General features: G+C 43.3%; 2 protein-coding genes across 4 annotated transcripts in view; both read right to left on the bottom strand.

Annotated features, from left to right (window-relative positions):
• Positions 1-1868: 1868 nt before the first annotated feature.
• RAD51 (RAD51 recombinase) lies at positions 1869-13384 on the bottom strand. Of its 3 annotated transcripts, none has more exons than XM_082317085.1 (10): positions 13317-13384; positions 12073-12185; positions 11444-11581; positions 10181-10298; positions 9545-9636; positions 8562-8656; positions 4214-4327; positions 3248-3377; positions 2873-2994; positions 1869-2566 (listed from the first exon to the last, which is right to left on the bottom strand). In XM_082317085.1, the coding sequence occupies exons 2-10, from the start codon at positions 12157-12159 to the stop codon at positions 2443-2445; spliced, it is 1020 nt and encodes a 339-aa protein (XP_082173211.1). In that variant the 5' UTR covers positions 12160-12185; positions 13317-13384; the 3' UTR covers positions 1869-2442. The 3 variants fall into 3 exon arrangements, with proteins under 3 accessions (XP_082173211.1, XP_082173209.1, XP_082173210.1); XM_082317083.1 differs by lacking the exon at positions 13317-13384 and adding an exon at positions 13216-13298; XM_082317084.1 differs by lacking the exon at positions 13317-13384 and adding an exon at positions 12810-13112.
• Positions 13385-15916: 2532 nt separating this feature from the next.
• The window catches only part of KNL1 (kinetochore scaffold 1), a 28709-nt gene continuing 26011 nt past the window's right edge, over positions 15917-18614 (bottom strand). Inside the window, exons 24-26 of the mRNA XM_082317617.1 lie at positions 18457-18575; positions 17000-17122; positions 15917-16888 (exon numbers count right to left, since the gene is read on the bottom strand). Coding sequence (XP_082173743.1) covers positions 16783-16888; positions 17000-17122; positions 18457-18575 — 348 coding nt within the window. The 3' untranslated portion in view covers positions 15917-16782. The remainder of the gene's footprint in view (positions 16889-16999; positions 17123-18456; positions 18576-18614) is intronic.

Here is an 18614-nt window from a genome sequence, read left to right as displayed (position 1 = left end):
CTGCCCTGCGGTTATAATTTCCTCTTCACCTCTGGACGTGGTTTCAAACGTGGCAAAACGCGGCTGGATGAGCATCGGCCAGGCGATTGTGCAAACGCGCTTCAGAATTTAAAAGTGAATATGATTTCTAATCATCTCGCACTGCCTGGAGAGGAACTTGTGGGGAAACATTAAGAGAAGTATTTCAAGGAGCGGGCAGGACAATGTTTACTGGAGGAATATTAATTATGCCTCCTTGAGGTTGAAGCAATGTTGACAATAAGCTTATTTAATTCGCGTTTCGCAGCACTGTGTCATAAGCAACTTAAACCCTCCCTGGAAATACTTGCCTGTGCAGCTGCTGGAGGGCTGACATAAGATGACTTGAGAAAGATCTTTCGAGAAAGGTTCTTGTGTTTATAGGAAAAAACCCCAAATCCCCCCGCGTTCAGAGCCTGAGCCCTGTAAGAGCTTAGAGAAGAGGAACAAATAGTTCCTAGTTTCTTCACCTTTGCTTTCCCAATCAAATCTAGAAACCTCTCCGCTAGCAAAGAGCAGTACTGCAGGCTGTTAGAAAAGTCGGTTTCCAAGCTGTGTTACCTGAACAGGGAGGACTCCAGATGTAATTTTAGTTGTTCAAAGTCCTAAGTAGGCTTTGAAAAGGAGGAGGAAAAAAAAAAAGTTGCTCTTGGATTGTATGTTAACGCTGTATAATTCAGAGAGATACAAACAGCAGAGAACTACGATGTAGGCATGGCAAAACTCCCTCTCCACAAAGGACACCAAAGAGAAGCAACAGAGCAGAAAATAAACATGACATTTTGAATTTCAGTGTAGCCCAAAGCAATAAACCAAACCGTTCCATTGTCCCCCACGGTGTCCTTTATACCTAAACGACGCCACGCGATACATAAGCATGTTCACACAGTGGGGCTTAAAACACGAAGCCAACAGCCCCACAGCACGGTTGGCCGTCGGACGCCGCACCAAAGCTGCAGGCCGCGTACTTTCACGCCTTCGTATGAAATAACCGATCGTATTTGTAACACTCAGGACAAAGGGTCACAAGTGCAACTCCATAAGCCACACCGTTGCTCTCCAGGGCGCCTGCTGAGCCGAGAAGCTGCTGAGCTACCGGACAGCACGGAGGGAGCGCTTCTCACCTTCCGGTCCTCGTGCAATTTTTGAGCATGTTAAAAGTTCGTATTCAGATCATTTAAACCTCATCTGCAATTTGGAATAAGATTTTAATGTTCTATTTCATATTAGAGGCAACTGAAAACGTATTACACGCGGTTACATTAAAGAAAACATGGCAAAGGGGCACCCCTCCGGAGTCGACGTAGCACCAGTATTTCTGTATCTGGCGAGATGCAGCTCCTGCCTGCGAGCCGGCGGGAGGCGGCTGGACCCACGGCATGCCTTCCTCATTATCTGTCCCAGAAAAAGGGTGCCAGAGAAAAAGAACGAGGAAAATATTTTTTGCTGCCAGCCACCGCTATGATATTATTCTCTTTAATCAAATTTAGAGTAGTTCACAATAGCAGAGGTTATATAAAAATATTGCATAATACAAAAGAACCTTTTTAACCTCAAAAACTATTAAAAGTCATCTACAGGGCACTTACAGCAGAGCTGCACTGCACATCCCAAATCAAGGAGATGATGCATTGTGTTAGCATTAGGAGAAAAAAAAAAATCCAGACGGAGATTCACTGAAGATTTACGCATCTTCTTCCTCCCTGCAGATAAAAAATGCCTCGGCCTGAATTAACACCTGCCTGGATCCCAGAAACCTGTCACGTCGTCAGTATTTTCATGGTCCTTTTCATTAAAAGCAGATTTCCACAGAGAATGAATGAAATACAAAAACGTAATTGACAGGCAAACCGACCGGTCCCCACACCCAGCGTGCTGCAGCAGCCAAACCAAAATTAACCGAAAGAATACGGATTGTGCTCATCAATCCCAGCAACAGCCTCAAGTTCTTACTGCGGAATGCCATTCTGCTTTATTTTATAACTAAAGCAATCCATTAAGTATTTAAGTCACCACTTTTCTTACTTGACAAACCCATCGACGCTACTTCAAATTCACCAGGTTAAGAACTATGGCCACATACTCTTAGATTTTACTGCGCTATGTCCACCGGTAGAATCCAGCTGGAGCAACAGCCGCGAGGAAAATACAAAGGCTACGGTCCTCTGAAAAGGTTCTCAAGAAACCACGTTAATCTAACATGTGACTAAAGCCCAAGAGGGCAGATCTCTTGCAAGCAAGACCTCTAGATGTGTCTCAAAGTGTATTCGCCTGAGGGACTTCTCTGCTGAAATACAAGAGATTCCTCTGCCAGCATTTGCACAGTGGCTGCGTCGGGAAAGCATCCGTAAGGTGCCACAAAGAAAGGAGCCTTTTACGGACACCCAGTCTTGGGTTACGCGGGAAATGAGATGGAAATGAAATTCAGTCTTTAGCGTCGCCCACTCCGTCAGCGTTAATAGCAAACATTGCTTCGGCCTCAGGAAGGCAAGGAGAGTCATAGATTTTACAGATTCTGGTTTCGCCTCGGCCTTTTCGCAGATACAGTCTAATAGGGAGAAGGAAACAAAACAGGTAAGGGCATATAGCCTACTTTCAGTAAATCGTTATCCTAATCAGTACAATGTTACGTCAGTCCATGAATACAGCCCGCTGTGGAGCTGTAAGAACTGCTGAAAATGTTGGGTTGATTTTAATGCAGATGAACGAGTGCTCAGAGCAGCATCATGTGCTGAGAAGCAGGCGGGGCTTGCCATTGACAGACTATGTGGGAACCACGAAGTTCCAGGTAATTAGCTAGCTTCACAAAAATCTTCCAAAACAAGGCTAACGGGATGATAATCTGTGCTCTCACCTCGTGGTGGAAGCGTGTGCTATGATGTTTCCTCCAATAGGTTTTTTGGGATCTGCGGCAAACATGGCTGCTCCATCTACTTGTGCTACCACTTGGTTAGTGATCACAACTGCCACGCCAAACTGCAAGGAGAAAAGCAACAACTCAAAACCCATGTATTTTCCACAGTCTGAACAAAGAGGGGAGGGGACACACACACATACACACACACACACACACTTCTGCTGTCCATAACCCCTCCTCATCCCTCTCAAAACAAAACGGAAGCAGACACCGAGCGGGCAGAAAGCCATTCGTACAAAATTGCTAAGCTTTACGAGAGACAGAAAACTGATCACCAGTCCTTTGGAGAATAAAGCAAGGTTCATAGCTTACCTCATCTGCAAGCCGAAGCAGCATGCGCAGAAATCTGGCCAGATGCATCTGTCTAGCTGACAGCTCACCCCTTCCCGAGTAATCTGTCCGATAAAGGGCTGTGGCACTGTCCACTATCAGCAGCGCATATCTGGAAAAGATAAAGGGCAAGGTTCTCATAAACATTTCCAGGCACGGATAATGCCTCCACCGGAGTGTGACAGCGCCCAGCAAATTGTAAGGCTGCATACCGGTGTGGCTGTAAGCTCCTCTCAACCCGCCCGTTTGCAGAATTACTTTTTTTAACAACGCTGACTTGTTAGTAATCTGAACATTACAGATCTAGACAATAAAACCCAGTAAAGCCAAAGAAAGTTGCTGCCTGATTAGAAACTTAGATTTATCGTACTCCTATAAACCAGCCCAGAATGTAACGTTTTGACACGACAGATACTCTGTGGGCAGTTCCTATACACCTCATACCACCCCCGCCCCAAAGGGGTCCATAAACCTTTGTTTCAAACTAAAGCTGTCTGCACAGGTTTCTTCGGTGCTCGGCATGCTCTAAATCAACACTTCATTTCTGAAAGCAATTATAAACTGATATTTAAGATTGTTTCTCAGGCTGGCACTTGTTCTTTGTAAAGTAACATCCGTTGTCGCCGTTCAAGTCAGTCGCTGGCATCCAACATTTCAACAGCAGGAGCTACGAACTCCCCACGGACTGCTGATACACCAGGCTCGTTACCTGCACGTGCCAAAGCGTAATCCAGTTTGAGGATGACAAAACCTGACCTGATGGAGCTAAGCACTGAAGAAAGCAAGCGCATTTCAAAAAAGTTGACTTCTGAAGCAAACGTTTACTTCGACATTTCACAGTTTTGTAATCTACACTGCCCTTGCACTTGTTCACTGTCTACAGGTAGCTTTATGATACGAATATGTATCGGCACAAAAAAACCACTCCCCCTAGATCAGCCGTCTTACCGTGATTCAGCCATCATAGCGGATGCCTGATACAGCAGCTGGGTCTGGTGATCTGTGTTAAAACCTCGTGCGTACGCCACATTATCTAGGACATCACTGCCAGACAAGCCATACCTGCAGAAAAAAAAAAAAAAAATCTTTAAGTGACAACTGCATCAACAGGAGTTATCTAGCAGGGTTACCTAAAGACTAGAATAAAAATTCACATTCCTGGGAGTCTTAGAGATAAAAATGGGCAGCAAAAAATGCAACACAACTTGGTGATGAAAAGAGAACTTAATGATTGGAAACCATTTTTAAAGAATATTTTCCTGCCTAGGGACGACAGTAAAGTAGAACACCATTTTCCTCAAAATAATAGCAGAGGCAAGGAAAGCTACCATTCTGGAACAGAATACCCTGAAAGCAGCATATTGCTAATGAAAACCAGTGATAAACAGCCCTCCACCTGCAATATCTCTGTCAGCGTTTTACTACCAAAATAAAAAAAGAAAGATAGTGACATTCAACATCTTGCATTTAAATTATTTATACAGCACTTTGAGAAATCCCTTAGAATTTGGAGAACCAGCTGATTATCCTCCTTGGATCTGAAACGTAGCAATATTTTTTTCCAATGAGAGAGAACATACGTCGTTTGTTCTCATTTTTCATTTCACACTACAGCATATTTCACAGAATTACAGACTCTTTGAAGTCGGAAGGGATCCCTGTGGATCAAGCAGTCCAATTCCGCTCCCTGCTCAAAGCGGGATCAGCCGCAGCAGGTTGCTCAGGACTCTGTCCGGTCGGGTTCTGAACACCTTCAAGGATGCAGTCTCCATGGCCTCTCTGGGCAACCTGTTCTAACGTTTGGCCACACTAACACCTTTTCTTGCCACCTTTTACATACCTTACCACATTCAACTCCAGACAGACCGTGGCCTTCCTAACCCCATCTCTGCATGCTGGGACAGTGCCTCTCTATTGCCCCCAGGCCACCTGTCCCCGCTTCCACCTCTCGCGTGCCTCCTTTTTACATTTATCAGGAGCTCCTTGTGCATCCATGCAGGCCTCCGACTGCTGTTCAACGGGATGGACCGTTCTTGAACTTGGAGGAGATGGCCCTTGACCATCAGCCAGCTCTCCTACATCCCTCTTCACTCAAAGGCTGTGTCCCATGGGCTTCTTCCAAGCAGATCCCTGAAGAGGCTGAAGTCCGCTCTCCTGAAGTCTAGTATTGCGATCCTGCTTGATGCCTTGCACCTAGCTCAGGACCCTGAACTCCACCAGCTCAGGGTCACTGCTTCTCTGGGATCAGTACGAGCTTTTAGCCCTGCAACTGCACACAACGTCTAACTCTTCCCATTTGTTCCCCGTTCTGCGTGCGTGAGCGTACAGGCACACTTAAAATGTCTACGTAAAGCAAATTAAATGGAGCGCGTATAGCCGTGGCACACTGAATGCAGAAGCACGCATCGCTGGAGATGAGTGCGGGTTCAGTTGGTAAGACGTCCCGGGAGAAGAGTGCAAAACTCTTCTGTGGTCACAGAACTGATTTTTTAGATTCTACCTGAAGAGCAGGGTCAAAGTGGGTTCTCCAGTGAAGAACGACAACTTCTAGCAATACAGCTTTACACTCTAATGACACTAGCACAGCTCAATTTGACTTTCATCAGTGAATAGTATGAAAGATCCAAGTCATGCTAAAATACATCAGATTAAGAACATGACTTAAGGTAAGTATCTTTATGATTTCAATATTCTGCTTTTCACAGCTGGACACCTAATGTCTCCCTCCCCAATTCCTGTAGAAATTGGACATCTAGGCTAAGCGTAGCTTTGAACAGTACACTTTTAGAATCATAGTTACCAATTAATTTTGTTACCTGAACATGACAGCTATTAATAAATCAAAGAATCCAACCTTACCAGGCTACTGACACCTTATGTTTGAAGGTGAATAATAGCCAATCCTGACTAGCGTTTTGAAGCAAGACCACGCTGAAATATTGCATATTTGAGATTAAAGTCAAAGGTGTTAGTCAAACACTTGGCAAATCAGTAGACTACAGAAAGAAATGTCCCCAGATGATTAGGAAGCGCACATTCCCTTCCAGTAGCAAAAAAGCGAGAGAAATGACTTCCTGCAGAGGGACAATTACACGAGAGCTGCGGGGAGAGAGAAGCAGCAGAGAGAGGAGAGGAACAGTAATACCAGATGTTTCCAAAGCGAACATCTGTCAAATTAACCTCTAGGACCTGCGTAAAATGTCTTCCAAAGATTTTTTTGCCTTTCAGTAACAAACCATCCAAATCTGGTACTGACCCAAATCTTCAGCTTCCTATTTTTCCATAACTTGACCCTACTTCATTCATTTAGGATGGTATGTCGATTAGATCGTCTCCCTCTATAAAGAAAAGGAAGCATTTCTTGTGGGCTAGCATGTCGTATTGGATTGGTATTAAATCTTATTTGATTTTTCTACCTACTGTCATGGAAAGGCCCATAAATACTGGCCTTACTTCGAAAACCTGCAGTGCTACTAAAAAGCAGCGGTCCTACCCTTTCATCCTCTCTGCTTCCAGCCCCTCATTCTTGCCCCCTCCGTTGCTCCAGCACCAGCAATTTACGCTGCCCTGCAGCGAGCCACATTAGCAACTGCTCTGCTTCAGCCTACAGTCACCAGTGCCAACACCATGGGGCAAAAGGAACGGCAGGACCGCCTGCGATGGCACAGAGCAGAGCCTCATTAACCCAAATTAAAACTTAAGTTTCTGCCCCATACAGACTGTTAGCTATGCAGCATGATATTACAAAGCAGACATACTGTGAAATCAGGCTACGGCATAAGGAAGGCAGCTTTGCCTAACAGCTCACATGGGGTCTTGGCAAAAAAAATAACTTCATGAAAAAAATATATGCTGAGCAATGACGAAGGGTAAAAACAAAGAAACTTCAGAGAAAACATCTATAATGATAGGCCAGGCCTGGAAGCGCACTTGAAGGCTGCTTGAAGGAAACAGTCACTTGGCAATTAAGTCTTGTTTCTGTAAATGCACGGTAAAAAAAGGAGAACAGTTGCTTTTTAAGCCAGGAAATTTGCACAAGAGTTTTTAAAATACTTTTTAAAAAACCCCTTATACACAGCCTGAAAAACTATGAACCTAAAGCAGACTAGAAAAAGCGTAGCAGAAGACGGATCAACTGATTTTATCTTCGCAGAACATCTGAGCCTCTGTATTCAAATCAGCCCAGCCTTGCTGCATGATATTGGCTTGCAGCTTGGAAACAATCAATGTTTGTCATCTTATTACTTCCAGAAGAAAGCGCCCAGCTTACTGACATGAAAATTCTCATCAGTATCTAGGTGAAAATATTTTTAAAAACTGCCATATAACTGAAATCGTTAATCCGAAGCTTAGGCCCAAACTGCAATCTGTATAATTGCATTCTGCATCCTTAAAATTCTCCGACTTCAGTCGGATACGACATGCTTCACATGCCTTCCCAAAGCGCTGGGCTCCTTTTCTGTTCACGCTGATGCAATTTCAGCAACTGATAAGCACCGCAAGATAAAGAAATGCTTCAACCCAAGTTCACTGAAGTTGCAGATATACCTTGATATTTAGTTGAAACAACGATCACGGAGAATTAAGCCCCATAGAAGCAGTTTTGATTTTGAGAAAGTCTAAAGAATCACAAGACCAGAAGTAGCTCCTTTTTCTAATGTACAGAACCAGTACTTCAGGCTTTTAAGCCTAACCAGAATCTCTCTGTAGACAGCAGAATTTTTATTTGGGTAATTAAGTTTTACTTTCCCATTGGTATAAAAAACACGTCAGAACATTCTGAGATAGAGGCAGGAGATGAAAAAACAGCTTTTCAGCTGGTCAGTGGATGCTCTCGTATTTCCTAACAGAAATTTTCCAGCTGCTGTTGTGATAACCTTTTTACAAAAGGATCTTTGTTTCAACGTAGGGCTATTGGCAGAACTTAAGAAAAATCTTTGAATGTATTTCACTAACAGTAAAACTGAATTTGAAAGAGACACTAGTAAGAAGCGAAGACATCGCATTCCAGGGCACAACGATGTTAGCTGCTGTCATATCTAAACCCAGAAACTTTGCTTATAAAATACAGCTGAGGAAGTGGTCCAACATGCAGGTAGGTAGACAGACAACTAGAATACAGAAAGGTTCCTGGTTGGGTGGGGTTTTTTGGGGACAGAATTTTACTGCAACAGCCCTATGAATTTAAGGAGACAGGCTGATTTACACAGTGATCCTTATTAACTAAGTTGTCCCATGAGTAAACGTATTCCTTTCTTCAACTAACGCCAGTTTACTTTCAGCCCTAAGTACAGACCTTTCAGCCACAGCAAGAAGACGTTCTGGACGGAAGGTCCCTTCTGTGTCAATATACATAGCTTTTCCTTCACCACCACCTCGGTCAATGGGAAGCTACAGGAAAAGCAAATGAATGAATAAAGTATCAATGAATAATCCAGTTATTGCCTTATGCCCTCAACTAGTATCATACAATAAATCACAGGCCAAGCTATTGGGATTAAAGTCGCGTTTATCTGGGAAAAGTGAGAAGAAAGATTCCTGTTTTCAATCTCTGATACCTACATAAGGGGACAGGTGCTTAACTTTGAGGTGGTAAGTTTAGGTGCATAAGGGTGTTAACTAAACGATCAAATTAAGCCCAAAGCCTCTAATATTTTATGAAATAGCAACCTCTAGAAAGTAATAAACACTCTTATTTGTTTAAACTAAGAATAGGAAAAAAGCTTACTCCAAACTGATCTACTGTTTGATAGCAAGAGCCAGCTGAAGGCTTTTACAAAAGTAAAGCGAAGCAAGCTTAGGATACATTAGGAAAAAAAAAGCAGCTAGTCAAAGAAACTCCTGGAACCCAACACAGCTGCTTATCTCTTTTCAACACTCTTGGTGATAAGAAAGTTTCTCTGCAGTCCAGAGCACCTGAAGAGAGATCAAACGCTTCTCTGCATTTAAGACCTAGAATTATGCTACAAGGCTAACGTGTTAAATTTTGTTGGCAGAATACTGAGGAGAAAAGAAAAAAGAAGCTACAGGACATGTCAAACACAGGCAAAAACCATCACAAACGTAATTGCTGCTAAGGTAATCCTAGCAGGCAGATTAAGCACGAAACAAAAGATCCTAGAAAGCTGCAAGTACAACCAAGGGTGCTGCAAATACTCCCGTTCTTTGCAGCTGTTTACGTGCATCACGTCTGTATTGGTTGAGAAAAGTGCACAAATTAGCAAATATTCAAAAGCTGTGTTGTCTGAATGCTTGATTTTAATAAAGCAGAGTACTCACTTGACAGGTTACTGCCAGGGTATGACACAACTGTGTTTTTCCAGTACGAAACTCCCCAAATAACTCTGTTATGGACCCTGTTTCTATTCCTCCTGAAGGGAAAATAATAATAATACTAAAATAATTTTAAAAAGGTCACATACTTAAAAAAAGACCACGTATAAAGTCTTAACACTTACAGAGACGCAGTTAAACGCTTACGTTGGTTAAAAGTTTCAAAACTCTAATTGGAAAAACTGGTTTTCATACTGAGCTTTGTTCATGTTGCAGATAAGAAGTTTAGGTCAGTGTATTTTTGAAGACGCTGAAAAGCTTAAATCACTTGTTTTGATTTATTTGATTACAAGTAGGAACGGGGAGAAGATGATACCTGGTTTTGTTTTCTTGAAATATGTCATAGACTAGAATAAACTAGAAACATCCAAAATGAACAGCTCTGGGCATTGCATCATGACTAAAAGGTTTTAAAACTATTTCTGCAGCTTTTAAAAGAAAATCAATTGCGATACAAGAGAGCAGAACTTTTTCGTTCAACCAGAACTTGTATGTCTTACGTGTTTTTGTCCAAGGATCATGTTCATAGAAAAAAAAAGCAGATAATGAAGGCTAATCAATAAAGAGAAATAAAATCATTACCTTGAAGAAGTTTATCAAGCTCTTTGGACCCAGTGGTGATCTGGATGATCTCTGACCTTCGCTGGTGGAACTCCGTTGCTGTGGTGAAACCCATCGGAACCAGTTTAGCGGCTTCAGCCTAAAGAAAACCAAAATAAGCAGCGCAAGGAGTGTTCATCCCATTCGTTTACCCCCTCTAGTAATTAATACTCTAATTTTCCATTTTGTGAAATGAAGAAGTACCTATATAATTTGATGCATGCATTTTATTTTATAGACCATATATGAGTTGGTATCTCTGAGAAGAACTGAAATTCTGATCAAAGAAAAAGCTTCAACATCCACTTTGTGTATTTTATGGAAATCTTCCTCCCCTCATCCCTCACCCTTTTAGTTCAGTTCTGTGCCTGTGAAACCTGAAATACTTCGGATGGGCATACAGCCCATTAGGAATGCTGCCTTCCTAATAGTGAACGCAAAGAAAGAAAAGTATTGGAGTTAAACATTGTACTAGGTCAGCTTTCAATACACGAGAACTAGTTTGGCAGAAACTCCACATCCCAAACTAGAAAATGCTGTGAGATTACAACTCAGGCTTCACTCTCAGTCCCCAGAAGTAAACCCCAGGCCTCACGGGGAATACCTCTCTGAGGCACACAATTAACACGCTTAAGAAAAGCAGAGCAGAACAACAGCTGTACTGGGTCAGTCCAGTCGTTGTAACGCAGCATCCTCTGCCCGGACAACTGCCAACAGTGGATGCTTAGGGAAAGAGCGTAACAAATCAGGGAACAAGGGACTGACTCTCTGGTAGCTCCTCTGGGTTTCGCTAGTGAGCTTCGTGATCTGAGCCTTACCCCACAAACATTGCACTTAGCCCCTTTTTAAACCAATTTATGCTACAGATGGCCACTGGGTCTTGGGGCAAGGAGTTCCGTAACTTCATTACAACCTGCATGAAACAGTACTTTCTTTGCTTTAGGCTTATGATAAGCCTTTGTATCACAAGAAATACTGAGCTAGAAATAATAGTCATCGTGGGCACATTCTCCATACCTTCCACAACTTTTATAGACCTTTCTGAGAGTCCCTCCCTCTTCACTTCTTGGTCCTAGGGTTTTTTGTCTCTTCTCACCAAAAGTCACGTCATACCTTTAATCATCTTTATTGCCCTTCTCAGTATATCGTTAACGGAGACCTTCCAAAATCACCAGTACGCTTTAAGCCAGTAGAAATAAAACTTCTTGAATATCTTGGGCGAAAGCGTTTCCATAACACCCTTACCAAGATTTTGTCAGCTTTGGCTTCACTGATGCCTTTAATATTTAGTAGCTCCTTCTTTGGTGCGTAAGCAACAGCCTCAACTGTGTGAAATCCAGCTTCTTCTAATTTCTTCACATCATTTGCATTTATTCCACATTGCTGAAAGGAAGGGGAGAAAAAAAAGGACACGGTAAGACACAAATACCTTAATCTAACTTCCACTGAATACCTTCAATTGGTTTCATCAGATTGGGATCAAACTCTGTTATTACAAGTCAGCATATTGAACATTACCTCCCTATTCACTTATACACAAAGAACCATAAAAAACGGTTGTATAAAAAAGAACATCTTTTTACCAGTGTAATGTCTGGGTAGCTATTAGCTATATAGATGGCATAGAACAGGCAGAAGATATCATTCTCTGTTTGGTTTAATAGATGCTGGAGGTGACCGATGTTAGGAAAGGGTACGCAGCAAGGCAATGTAATATAAAACGTAACTGTTAACATGCTGGGTTTTTTGTCAGAACACAAGTAAGAAGTTAGCAACACCATTTTCGGATACAACTTGTGTTTAAGGAAAAAGACTAGCAGACTAGTCTTGAAAACTTACTTGAAAACTTACTCTAGAGCTAACTCCTTACCTACCTCTAACCTAGAGATGAGCTGCGGGCCAAAGCTCTCTTCCTCTGCTGAGGTATCTGCGTTTGCTTCCAGCTGCATCTGCATGGCCATTGCACCGAGTGTTCAGTACAGCCCCGCTGGAAGAAAACCAAATAACGCTGTGATGCAACATACACCACTCAAACAAGGTATATGCGCAAAGCGTTTCAAAATATATTAACAGATCATCCAAAGTAGTATGTGATGGTTTTCTCCCCTCCCATATCTCCTAGCTCGTGGTGTGCGAGTGCTGTAAGAAATATCTTTTGTGTGCTTCCCTATGTAGTGTTAAACATTAAAAACAAAAAACCCCGAACAACTCCCGTGTTACCTGGTAAGGAATAATAAGAGGCTTAATAAAGAGCTCCACAGTATTTAGTAGCAAAATATAACAAAATCAACCTGCTGTTAGCAGTATCTCATTTTAGCAAGATGTTAGGCGGTCCCATTAGAAGATTTATTACTTGAAAGTGGCAGTTGATGTTCTAGCTTGGCTCTTCCTAAGGGACTGCCCTCGTCACAAGTGCAAGTAAAAGCAAAGCAGCTTGTAAAAGCGTGAAAGGGGCTTTCAATTCCGCCTCTGGGCCCTGCCAACGCTGCAGCGCATCCGCACCACCTCCCTGGACAGTAAGCGGAGCAGCCTGATGGGAGGCACAAAAGCCAAGGGAAACTGAAGGAAATGTGCAGGCTCCCTGGAGCCAGCGCTCCCCCGGCGGCTTTACCCGGGGGCTCGGCAGGAGCCAGGCACCGGGATCAGGACCACCACAGACCGTCCATCCGGAGCGACGGGGAGCCACAAGCAGGCACAGCAGCCAGCTACGCTGCCAGACCGAGTCTGCCTCGCCCCGCGCCTTCCGCCGAAGCCCAGGCCCCGAGCGGGCGGCGAAGCCCGCGGCAGGCACACAGGCTGGGAGCCGTCGCCCGCAGCCCACCCTTGCCTCTCCTACCGACTCCTTGACGCACCACGCTTTATAATTCCCTGGCTTTTCCTACACCGGGCCCTCCCACCTTGTCTGATTTTACTGTTTTTTTTAATTTTCCCTCACAAGTCTGCCTCAGGCGACGCCCCTCCCCGTCCCTCAGGCCGCGGGAGGCCTCCCTCGGAGCCCGCCGGGCCGAGCCGCTCACCGGCGCGCAGGCCGCCGCTGCCCCGCCCGCTGCCCCCACCGGCGAGGACCGGAGGAGGAGAGGGGAGGCCGGGGAGGGGGCGGCTGGCCCCGCTGGCTCACCCGCGGCGGCCCGGGCCCGGCGCAGCTCCCGCCCGTTGCGCTCGCAGCCGCCGCCGGTTCGGAGGAGCCCGCCACCGCGTCACGTGACGGCGCGCGCGCGGGCGAGGCCCCGCCCCTCTCGGCGGCGCCTTAAAGGGGCCGCTCCCCTCCCACCGCCCGCTGCCGGCGCGGCACGGACACAGAGCTGTGACTCGGGTCGTCGCAATGGAGCCGGTGTAAAGGCGAGAAATTGGGGGGTCACGGCTGGGCTGGAGCCCTGCGTGAGGGAAGGGAGCAGCAGCAAGGCGCGGCGGTGCTGGGAGGAGGAGGCTGTGCCGTCAGCAAGAAGCAGGGCCTGCGTTATTGCCCCAGTTTAAAGCAGATGAGCTTGCGTACAAGTCTGAGCTGTTAAACGTAACTAAATCTTCTATATCTGACAGTGAATTTACCTGCTATATCTTCAGAGTGGCATATCTTGTATAAATATCCTATTTAGAAATTATTTTCCACTCGGAAGTCTTTTTCCCCCGTAGTTCTTGGAAAGACTGGGATATCCCACGTCGGTGTTAGTAGCTTCCGTTGCTGCAACTGAAGTAGCAGTAGAGCTGCAAGGGAGAAGTCGGGAGGTATTTTGCAGAGTTCAGGTTAAGAAACATTAAGCTATTTCGACAACGTGAAGCCATGACGCCCTTTTAAGAACCTGGTTTGGGAATGGTGGGTGGGTGCCCCGGGCTTGGGGACAGAGAGGGGCAGCAAATGCGGTGATTCAAGAGCGGAGTTCTAGTTCAGCTCCTGAGCCAGCCAGACCCTTGCTTTGCGCTAGACTGTCCTGGCGCCTTTCTCGAGCTTGCAAAGCTGATCAACGCCTCATTTCACTTTTGGGCATTCCTCAAAGCATTCTCACGTTCAGATGGATATGTTCTCCACCGGTGTTTCTGTCCTCTGTACAGATTTTGGAATGTTTCCCATGCAAACTAAGGTTGGGAACATGAAAGCAGAATATTACTAATAATGCCCAATAATTTGCACCCTCGTTATTTAACCTTTCGCCAATGAGCTACAGAATTTAATATGCATTTAAGACGACAAAACAGAGATCGCAAGAGGCTTTTGCATTTATATATACAGAAAGATATCAGTCAAGTCAGCAATGTTGAAGGACGATAAAGGTTCTTTTCCCGTAACATACTAGAACTTGGATGTGGTCAACATTCTCCTGGGATTCACATTTACGCCGGGGCATAAGTGCTCAGGGATGATCTCCAAATATACAAGAACAAGTGCTTTAAATTAAACGCAATAAAACAGTGTGCACTATTACTGATATCCCTAAATTAATCATTAAAGAAAGCCATAGTCAAAACAACATTCCAACTGTATCAGTGTGAAAACATGATAGTGCTCAGTCTCTCACAGCTAGTATTATATTACCAAATGTGAAATAAGAATAACCATCTATAGACTGGGTTTTTTTTGCTAGAAAAGTAAATTAATTCTTGAAACGTAATTAATTTCTTCTCCCTTACCTTTTCCCCCATCCTTAAAAGCGGTACAGCCATAACTTGAGATCTAAGCTGAGCTTTACTCCATGAATCGCAGTGGATTGTTGAAGGAAGTAAGAGTTCTCTAACATTAGAGATCCAGCTTTATGCTTGAGCAATGGTTACAATAAGCACTGTGGGTGAAAAGCTTTAGTAATGGCATTCTCAACAAGATCTGGCTTGCAAAATAATATAATTTCTGTAAATATATCATCTCTATGAAGATTTTAACAGTAATACATCAAGTCCTATAGATGATAGATGTTATGATCTTTAAGTCCTAATGCCCTGGGAGGAATTTAAGTAAGTGTCAAGTAAAAGTATAAATTAAATACAAAACTGGAACTGCTTCCTTTCTGCCTAATCCCCTTTTCCTACTGCAAATGCATGGCTCTGATTTGCTTTGTTTCATCTGCTACTTTCATTCAATATCCAAAGCAATATAATAGACTCTACCAAAACCTCACTTCAGTCTTCATAGTTATGGGATTCTTTAGCTTGGAAATATGCCGAAAGAAAATGAAACCAGACAAACAAAAAAGCCGGAGCGGAATAATGCTCCTGAAGTACTGCTGCAGCACCCTCTCCTGGTTAGTAACGCTGATACAACGACCTTAGGAAATTTAACGGTACAATACCCAAGGCATTTGCAACTTAGGCACTATTTTCCTAATTAAAAAAAAAAAAAATTCTTCTGTGAAGGCCAGGCCATAGAAAGCTAACACTAGGAAACGTAAGGGAAAAAAAAAACATACAAGTTCAAATTACAAAGTCCTCCCAAGTAGCTAACGAAGTTATTTCAATAGTAGTAGGCAAATTTTCAGTCACAAGTTTAAATAGAGCAGCCAATAATCCCACCTTGAAGAAGCCAGAGCAATAATTCAAATGTTTAATGAACTTCCAAATAGATGCCTTCCAAATAGAAGGAAGATTTGTAAAAGACAAAAATATGTAAACACAAACACATGAAAACATTTTTAAATTCAACATATTTTACAGAGATACAAAAATTTGCATCTGCCTACAGAACAGACAGTTGAGAAGCGGTAGGCACTTCTACACGATAAACTCGGTCCGGGTTAGATCAGTTCCAACAGCTCAACCTACATAATATACAAAATATATACAAAAGCAATCTAGACTGCACCAACAATATTAGATACCTCCTAAATTGAAAGAGCTCAGTCTCCTCACTAAAATTCTAACGCATTACAAACTCAGACAACGTCCCAGAACCCAGAGGCAGATTGTGCTGGACAAAGACACTGAAGAGCGGAACGAACTTCCAGTGCAGATGGAACCTGATGGCTTCGAGTCTGTCGCACCGCGGTCTATGGTCAGGCACAGGGACCTCTGGTCTTCACAACACAAGTTTCTGACTTTGGCCACCTGGTTAATTATTGCAGGTTATCTGGGTAATCAGAAGCAGGACTATAGTTTCTGTGTTTTGAGAGGGGTTCCAGGAAACCGATAAAAATCAAACGTGATGTGATAGGTTACAATGCTACGAAGTACTGAAGTAATGATAGTGGAAGTAAATTCCAGTCACATTAATTTAGAAAATACTCATCATTGTTTTATACAAGAGCTCTGTAAATCAACCCAGAACAAAATTAACATGCTATGTCAGAAGAATATCTGTACTAGGAAAGACTATAGGTACAAGGAGGCCAATACCACCGGTGGCTGAAAGAAGATAAGAGGCAGATTGGATTTCTAAAAGACACAAGAAATTCTTCCTTCTCCTCTTTAGAGACCTCTGCTTTTATAACGACTTGTGGCCTACACCAAGAGTCCTGGATATCAACCAATTATTAGACAAGATTACTGAAGAGCGGAGTAGCTAACAGCACTGCCATTGGTGGGAGGCAGCTTGAATTCTTACAAGACTAAAATCAAAGAATATCCAGTCTGACTCCGTCAGTCCCGCATGCGGATCTAGCGAATCATCTGGGATCCCGGAGCAAGTTTTGGTGAATCAAGCTGACTATTCTCCGCAGATAGTGGTAGCCAATTGGCACACTGGACAGAACAGCAGATATTTCCTCCTCCCTGGGAAAGATAAAATTATCACGCATGTTTGAGAGGATACGGAACATTTAATTCCCCATCCCCAGCTTTGAAACTTAAGTCATATGGAGTGGTTCTTTCTGTTCAACTCACCCAATACTCCCAACTTGTTTTTGGACAGTAAAAGGCAGTGAAGCAGATGGGTAGTTGGCAGATAGAGCCAGGGTCAACTCAAACTTTGCAAAAGCTGCGGAAGCGGAGAACAAAAGCTTCACTCTGTATGCGAAATAAACACAAACACAAAGATCAATACAAAATACTCAAATGTACTGCTACCGCCTTTGAACTAGGTTCCAGAAGTGAAAACGCGTGATGTAATTGATGCAACAAGCTCAATAACTTCTAAAGAGTTCCAGCACAGACTAACAGTAACTTCATAAATACGGTTAAAAGAACCTTTCCACTCTAATACCATCAGCGTTCTAACACTGAGTTAGAAAACAGAACCCCAGCTTTCCTCACAGAAAAAGTTAATACACGCATAATTCACAGAAACTTTCAAAAATTATGGGAGTATATAAAGTAGTAATCAAAAATAAGTTTTCTAGTTAACAGAAAATATTCCTAGGTAGCTAGAGTTTTCTGAAGTTTTAAGTAGGACTGATTTACCTCCAATTCCATAATTCCAAGATTGTTTCATGAATCCAACCCTATTTAAATCAGGCCAAACTTCTATCTAGCACAGTACTCTTGTCTGTGAAAATGTGCAGGAAGGCCAGAGTTGAATTTTCTTGTAAATACGGGTAAGACCATCACCAAGGACACAATGCCCAGGAGACAGATGCTTTGGGGTAGCATGAACTAGAACAGGCATAGTACAGGTCTTTTCCAGGTAAGTCTCCCGCAGTTTGCAACTTCCTGAGCACAGGCTGCCCTTGCATCTGTTTGCTGACTGAACTAAATATAGCTTTTATAGGATTTTTGGTATGTGGTAGAACACCACTCTTGCAAAGGGTACTACAAAATTAGAATAACCTATGGGAGCAGCATCAAGACATGCAGAGCAAGGTGAAGTGGGCACTTCTTAGTTAAGGGTATACATCAATAATAGAAGGAGAAGGTGAAGTAGTATTCGTCTTGTTCCACTGGGACATGCCGCAAAATCGGGAAGTAGTACAAGAAAATGAAAACTAAAGAAAAGAAACTTTAAGTGCATTCATCCTTCAACGACTGATTCTGCTTGGCTGAAGCAAATAGAAGATTAAAAGAAACAAAGCACTAAGCTACAGGTAAACTCTTGGCCGTTTCCTTTGCGTTGCCACACTCTGGCCTAAGGTTTTAAGTGAGAGAGTCAAGTCAAACAGGAAAGCAGCAAGGAAGGAGAGGTTATATGATAGTAAGGAAGTGGCTCAATCCAAGAACAGCTTAATTTCCATGCATTTGAATATTATAGTGCAATTGTATTAAAATAAATTAGATTGTTGTTAAAAACAGTGGCATAAAATCTCAGTTTCAAGAAAACCAAACTGAAAGCATTTCAGTGTTTTGTTCCTGATTATCTAGAGACGCTCTCTGAAGGACTGGTGTAAGCTCCGTTTGAAGTTACTCACTTTGTGTCACTGATATCTGTCTTCAGAAGATTAAATTTTCCACCCCATCTCTCCAGAAATTCAATCTCCTCTCCTAAGATCTTGCAACGACTCACCACCAAAGAGACATCATGAAGAACCTAAGTGAGCAATCAGAAAAGCAATCACATTGGCACTCA

Source organism: Platalea leucorodia (genome assembly GCF_965183815.1).
Source record: "Platalea leucorodia genome assembly, chromosome: 7".
NCBI lineage: Eukaryota > Metazoa > Chordata > Aves > Pelecaniformes > Threskiornithidae > Platalea > Platalea leucorodia.
The sequence above is the reverse complement of the archived record's forward strand: the minus strand, read 5'-3'. Positions and strand labels throughout refer to the sequence as shown.

What these genes read in the sequence shown, in the direction of transcription:
- RAD51 (XM_082317085.1), bottom strand. Translation starts at nt 12,159, where the DNA reads ATGGCCATGCAGATGCAGCTGGAAGCAAACGCAGATACCTCAGCAGAG. An exon ending in AGCTCATCTCTAGGTTAGAG is followed by an intron (nt 11,582 to 12,072) that starts GTAGGTAAGGAG and finishes CCTTCCTTTCAG; the next exon opens with CAATGTGGAATAAATGCAAA. An exon ending in GCTTGATAAACTTCTTCAAG is followed by an intron (nt 9,637 to 10,180) that starts GTAATGATTTTA and finishes TTTTCCCTTCAG; the next exon opens with GAGGAATAGAAACAGGGTCC.